At 39.0% G+C, this 7,140-nt stretch overlaps 1 protein-coding gene across 2 annotated transcripts in view; it reads right to left on the reverse strand.

Annotated features, from left to right (window-relative positions):
• The window catches only part of cd276 (CD276 molecule), a 65,439-nt gene extending 58,299 nt beyond the window's left edge, over positions 1 to 7,140 (reverse strand). Inside the window, exons 1-2 of one of the 2 annotated variants that reach the window (XM_085154954.1) lie at positions 6,863 to 7,140; positions 1,931 to 2,026 (exon numbers count right to left, since the gene is read on the reverse strand). In XM_085154954.1, the coding sequence (XP_085011080.1) occupies positions 1,931 to 1,976 (46 nt within the window). In that variant the 5' untranslated portion in view covers positions 1,977 to 2,026; positions 6,863 to 7,140. The remainder of the gene's footprint in view (positions 1 to 1,930; positions 2,027 to 6,862) is intronic. The other variant, XM_085154946.1, reaches the window with a different exon arrangement.

Genomic DNA, 7,140 nt, shown 5'->3' on the forward strand with positions numbered 1-7,140 from the left:
TGAGTGTGATAAAAAAAAATTTAAGTAACACTTAAGGTCAGGGGTCAAAGCCAATTCTGAGCAGGGTGGCAATCTTTTCTCTCTCCTGCTTCCTAAATAGAGAAAAGCAACATCCACCTACAGACAAAGCTCTTCCTAGCTCTGGAGGCAACAGCTGTGCAGTGCTGTATGAGTAACATCAGGGAGAGATTTTACTGAGAATAATCCATCATCTGACTCCTGAGTCAGGATACAGCTGGGAGCTACAGAGACAATGTTACTATGCTGGGATGACAGTGCTGTCATGTGCCTTATTTCTTTTTCTTTCTTTTTTTTACCCCAAAACATACCATTCTCACAAAGTGTTTTGGCAAAGGCCACAAAGTAAAATCACATCTGCTGATATGGGAACTTGCAGGAATTATCAAGAAATGACATGGTTGAGTACAACAAAGATTACAGCAAGTAATCCCAGCGAGGGAGTTAGAGACCTCGGAGACCCTGGATCATATCAGCACAGCCGTCCACACATATAAATAGATGCTCAGTTAAATGCACAAGTCTGTAGGTTTCTGTGTGTGCCAGCAGAAGCTCTCTAAAGCTACAGGAAGTGGTGATAATAATAGTTTAAATAATATCCACAAAATATGAGACTTTTGTAATGTGATACGGTGTTACATAGGCAGACTGTAGTATCAAACTAGACTCCAACTAATTCACTTAGTGCTCCAGTTAGCAGAAAGTGAATCATTGTGTGAGCTACAATATAGCCCATTACCCGTGAGTTAAAGAGCTCCATCAGTCCCTGACACCCCCTCCTCCTCCTCTTCCCTCCCACTGAGGGAAGCGAGTTAGGCAGTGGATGCTACACAGCCAGTAATGAGCAGGCCGCAGGCCCATTTGTGCTGGGAGAGAATGGGTCCCTAATGAACCACTGAAGACACTTAGGTCCACTGAGTCAAAATTGTAATGTGCCACTGATGGCCGATAGGAGGTTGTGTCAGCTCAACCGGAGAGCAGAAAAGGCAAAAAAAGCTCTTTAAATGATGGCATTTTGGACGATAAAAGTTCTTTGTGAACTTTGAGGATTTGCGAACTGATTTTGTCCTTCTTCTTAAGGCTATATATTAATATAGAAGAATGGTACTCAATATGAGATTTAAATTTACATGGCATCAGCCACACACCAACTGAGAAAGGGCTGATGTTTAAATATATGCACTGTTGATACTTCTTTCGGCATATGCCATTCCCTTCTTTTATTTACTGTCATGAGATGCCATCACGTCAGCCCAGGCTATTTGTTTCTTTTTTATGATGACAAGTTTCCTTTGAGCGTCATTTCTACTGAAGTGAAACTTTTGAGTATGCGAGTCATGCATCCTCAGTTGCAACATCAACCACCAGCACCCTGCTTCCCAGTGTTATAAATATAATACGATGACTTCCTCATCACCCTTCTTGAGTCAAGGCAGCAAAACTCAACTTCTAGCATTTTTCACAGCGCACCTTACCTATGCCCAGAGCTCTCGCCACTCCTCACATGCGTGGAAAAGGTCAAAGCTGTTCTCTTTTACAAGCTGAATTATAAAGAAAATACAAAACACCCTCATATGATGAAGTTGTAACCATTTAAAACTAAACTCAAAAGAATTATTGTGAAAAATATCCCTTTTCTCCTTTAGCCAGACATCTGTTTAAATAGGAATTTGCTCTCTGACAACTCATTTCAGTTGATGTGGGTTTAAACAGGGACAGTTTATAACTTTTAAACTATTGGCACATTATTTTTTGGGAGTAGCCTCATTTGAAAGGTTGTTTTTTTCCCAGTGAAGCTTTTGAAGGCAAAAGACTAATAGGCCCTGCAGGGTGTATTGTTTAACAAGCGATGACATTTCCCACTGCAGTCACTCGAATCTAATAGCAGGGCAAAGGGAGCAGCAACACCCACCCATCGCTTGGACAGCCAGCACTGCGGACAGCAGGAGGGACAGCATGGTCTTTCAGGATGGATTCAAAGTGCAGGTCAACTTCTTCAGACACAGCGCTGCGGAGGAAAAAAAACAGACATATGAGGAGCCCCGAGATTTTTATAACAAGGACACAATAGTATAGCAACATAAGGTGATGAGCTGATTGGAGGATTACTGAAACCAGACGGGTTGCCTTATACTAATGTGTCTTGGCGTTCTTTAGCTTGTTCTCCCAAGTGAAGAGGATTTGAGATGAGAAGACAATATGTGCTATATGAAAATCTCAAATTAATTTTGTCATTTACAAACTTTACTGACAAACTAAGTTACATGTGAAGGTGACTAAGACAGTCCTTTCTCTGGCCTGCTGAAAGCTTCTTTCTTTTCAGAGCGAGTAAAGCTGTGATGACAAATGGGGACTTTCAAAGTTGACAGGAAGCAGCCAAATCATTCTCTCCACTCCCCAGAGGGAAACACTTTGTGAGGAGTAAGTACAGCCAGACAAAACTATCTCCTCCTTGTCTACCTCCACTCTCCCATGCATGAAATATTTATAAGATACTTATCTCAGCTAGATTGGTAAAGGTCATTATTTGTATCTGTATTTGCTGAGACAAAACCCTGATTTTGCATCTTGGATAAAACTGAAGACTATTGTTTTTTCCCAAAGAAAGAAAGTCACTGTGATACAATCACAGAATATGAACGAGTGGTGTAAAACAGTGTAAAAAACACACAAACACACAGATGTTAGAAAGCAACACTTTGTTACATTTTGCAACTATTGTACACACAATCTCTAGGTGATGTTTTCTTGAGATAAACAATATTGATGGACAATATTTTGGCTACTATAGCAGAAAGAAAACTAGTATTTTGTGGATTATAATACTACATGCGTGAGTAATTCTCACATTGTTAACAATGTTAATAACAAAAAACGGTCAATTATTTAAATAAATATAACTTAATTGGACAAGGAAAACTGAACTTTTCATATATGTTTGTGGTCAGAAGTTTACATGTGCTTATCATGGGCATGAATATAAGGGTTATTTGGGGCTTTTAATAATTTTGTTGAACCAATTTTTTTTCCAGAGTGAAATGATTGCATCTTTAATTACTTTTAAAAAATGTATGCCCATGATAAGTATACATAAATTTCTAACCACAACTGTACATTCTGTAGATAACTGCCATTGCTTCGAGTTAAAAACATCTAGGTAGAAGGAGCAAAAGTCATAAAAGGCTTCTGTAGGTGAAACTGTGCAAGGATCCTTAACGGTTGCCTGCAGCTGCTTTCGTCTCCCATGGTCTCTCATTTGGTCTGGTTTTGGAGGCGTACGACCACAGCATCAGTTGTTGACCTCAGCTCTCCATCTCTTTCTCTCCGGCTATCGTGTAGCTCTCCTGAGCAATGCGAATCTGCCTTTTGTTGCCCCTTTCTGCACCCGCTGACATCCCAGTAGAGACTGTGGGCTGCCAGGGGCCAAATGACTTTGTTTCCCACAGTATCCCTCGCTTTTTTCATTAAAAGTTCACTCCAAAGTTTTTAAAGATTGAATAAATCACTTGTAAAAAGACACCCTTTAAAGTTAATGTTGGTGTATTTAAATAATCTAGATAATTACTGACCAAAATAATCATCACTGTTTTTGCCACATCCAGGTAGTCCTACCTCGATGCAACTTCTTTGAAAACACAGACAATTAGCTCAGGGCTTTGTTTTTTTTTATACCACATGAATGAGGATTATCCAGGATTTACAGCAATCACTGAGTGTGATTCACTGCTTTGATGAAAACCCTGAAAATCCAGGTATGACTGTAAGGTGGGCAACGCCCTACCACTCACCACAAGTGATAAAAGTTTCTGGTGGATCATACAAATCTACAAGTTCTGGAAATTTTGCTAGTTTTTTTGCATGTGCAAACATATCTCAAAATGGGAAAACAGATGATGGATCAAATGTTTTGTTTTAGTGCTATGAATCATTTCATCATGTAGCTCCACCTCATGGCTTAGCCAAAGCTTTTTCCATGAGTTTCCATTTATGGCTTCAGCAGAGAGGATGTGGGCCGGAGTGCCGTTTCATCGCATTTTCCACAACAGCTCTGCTCTCCACTCCAGACTTTTTGCATCACAATGTGAATTTCTCTAACCTTAGAGACACTGAATTCTTCACAGCAGCGAGACTCAACAATGAGAACAAATATTCATTGAATAAAAGAGCAGATGTGTATTGTAACCAGCATTTCTCCAGCTTTACCTAAATATATTCCTAATGGTAGCATGAACTGTAGTCTGCCAACACACCAAACCACAGTCTGACTCAGTCTGTGCAGCCCAGACATCAGAAAGCCATCAAACAGATTTTACTGAATGACTCACTGACCCCTTACCAGCTTTTGTTTCTTTCCTTTTTCAATTTAAGATTTAGTTAACTAAACTTGCATGTCACAAACTTTATATAAAAATACAATAAAGCTTAACTGTAGGAAGTTGCAGTTGAATATTATCCATTACCATCTTACATCAATATATAAAAAGTACTGCCAGCTTTTAATTCAGGTTTTGACATTTAAATTATTTTCGTGGTATTATAATAGTTAATTGACAGCACTGTCATAAGACCATATAAATGAAAAAAAGAAAGGGGTTCAAAAGCTTGCTTGACAGCGAAAAAAAGCTCAAATTTCTCTTAGTGATTAGTTGTAAGCTTTTGAGTCATAATTGCCCTTTTATATCATTTTGACACTATATGTTAAGGACTATTAAAGTTCTTATTGAGGTCAGGGGAAAGGGAAATGATTCTTGAGATGTCACAGAACATTAAGATGAACAATTTTGCCCTGCTCATTGTACCATCACTCTATTCTTTCAAGTAATCTCAGTTATAGTGGTCCTCTTTCTTTACTACTACACTCTTGAATCCAAGATATTAAATCTTGACTCACCTTTCTGACTCAAATGTCTGATTGGCATAAAGCATCTTTATCAAGCTCCTCAAATCATCTGGACCATCATTTAGCTCACTCACAATACTGACATTTTTTTAACCTTAAAGACAAAAAGAGAGCCCCTGAAATTGATATAGAGGCAGTAGCTAGATTTTACCTGAGTCCACTTAGGAATGACTGGATTCCTTTAGTCAAATCATTTAAGCATTACTTAATAAAAGTATAATATAACATATAATTCACTCATCAAACTGAAAAGCATTTCTTAAACTTTAAAAAAGGGCTTATGGCTAAGGAGCTGTATAAAAGTTAGACTTTTACTACTGAATGCCGAATTTACAGTTTTCACTACAGCGCCACCTTGAGTCTCATACTAGTGTTCAACATGTAATTTAGTGACGGCTATGAGGCAGGGGTATACATCTGTATGAATCAATATTTGGCTCTTGGTAATCTGCAAAGTTTAGAGTAACTTTTATCTCATGGCATTCTTGATATATGCTGCATGTGGATTGGCATGGGGAAGCAAAACAAGAACTAAAAAAAGGTAGCGCACCTGTAAAAAAGACTAAATAAGCTCATCGCTTTTTTTTCAGTGATCAGTTTTCATAGAGAAATATCCTGAATGATAAATTCTACATCCTCCTGCTTCCCACGGGTAGATCTACCTGCCTGCTAAGCGCAGCTGCACAATCAAGTGACAATTGCAGGATGACGGCAGGCAACATCCTCTTTGCACCATTCCTGTGGCTTCCAACCTGTTTTCTTTAAAGAGCAAATATGCCGACTTGCAACCTCACTTTCCTGACTGTCATCCTGCCGTGACATCCAAGAAGTTCACTCTAGAGAAAAACTTATCCTTTATGTTTTGCATCAAGAAACAAATATTAGGAGAAAGCCTTGTCTTTCTATGGTAGAAATATGAAGCCCCAATCTGTCTTAGAGTACAGATGGGTGACCAATGTAATCTAGGATAACCTGGTTTGCCACTTTAGGCATGCAAGCATTTTTATCCCCCACATATTGAGATTTGATTTGTCTGATTTGGTTCTAGTTTACAAAAGTAAACACATACAAGTCTCATAAAAATCACGTAAGAGATCTGTACTGAAGCAGAACAGCAGCTGAAACAGCAGTTAACAGTTATAACAGTTAATGGAGTAAATATTTGAGTTTAAAGAGACCTCACACAAAAAGCCTTTATTTAAATTTATAACAGGGGTGTTAAACTGTATTCAAAGTAAATAAAGTATATGTGTTCTTAATATTGAAACCTTTAGCCTGCATAGCTTGTTTGTGTGATTTTTTTTTAGGTTAGATATATCAAATTATCAGTCTGGTAGGACTTTTTAGTCCTACTAGACTTTTTAGTCCTTTTTAGTCCTTTTTAGGACTTTTTAGTCCTACCAGGGTACTATTTACCCCACATGTAGTTTGTTTGAATCTAGTAACAGTAATATAACACGGGCCTCCATCGCCACAGCTCAATCAAAAACACAAAGAAAGAAAATATGAGGAAACTGGAGGAAGAAATTGCAGTAGTAACCAGCTTCTTTATGAATGTTACTTTATTTGGAACTACCGTTAAATGCAATGCTTACTTTCTATCAAACGAGGGCGCAGTCCGTTTAATTCATAAATATGAGCTTTTTAGCTCCATTTTTGATAGAGTATACTGTCTAGCTTAGTAGGCCCACGACTTGTTTAAAAGGTAAGCTACAAACATCTGTACCAGACGTGTCTCTAGACCCGGTGAACAGAGCAGACTAAGCCTGTTTAAGTCAGCCATAGCGCCTCCCTGGCCCGACTTCGTGGAGTTTCCCTTCTCCCCAGCTGTTGCTCGTCTTTTAAAATAACCTAAGTTTCCCGTTAGCTTTTTCACTATGATACAAACAAAATATGCCGGTTAGCTGGTGCTTTTGCCCCCAAACACTATGTATAAATGCTTACCATGACAAGAGGGAGAAACTTGAAAACCACCAACCCTCCAGCGGAGGCGACTCTTTTCTCTGTTCAGCGCTGGCGGTGTGATTTTCCAGAGCAGTTCATTCCTCTTTGAGCAAAGCACGGCTATAACACTTTGTTTTGACGCTGGATAAAACTAGAGGGCGTTTTTCCTGAGTGTTTGGGTATGTTCCATTGATTTGGGACGGGGAGCTCTTCACAGAAACCACTCCTTGCTGCTTCGTCCAGCAGTGATGTCATGCTGACCCCCATCCCCCAGTTAA

The sequence above is a fragment of the Neolamprologus multifasciatus genome, chromosome 1 (assembly GCF_963576455.1).
Source record: "Neolamprologus multifasciatus chromosome 1, fNeoMul1.2, whole genome shotgun sequence".
NCBI classification, from domain to species: Eukaryota; Metazoa; Chordata; class Actinopteri; order Cichliformes; family Cichlidae; genus Neolamprologus; species Neolamprologus multifasciatus.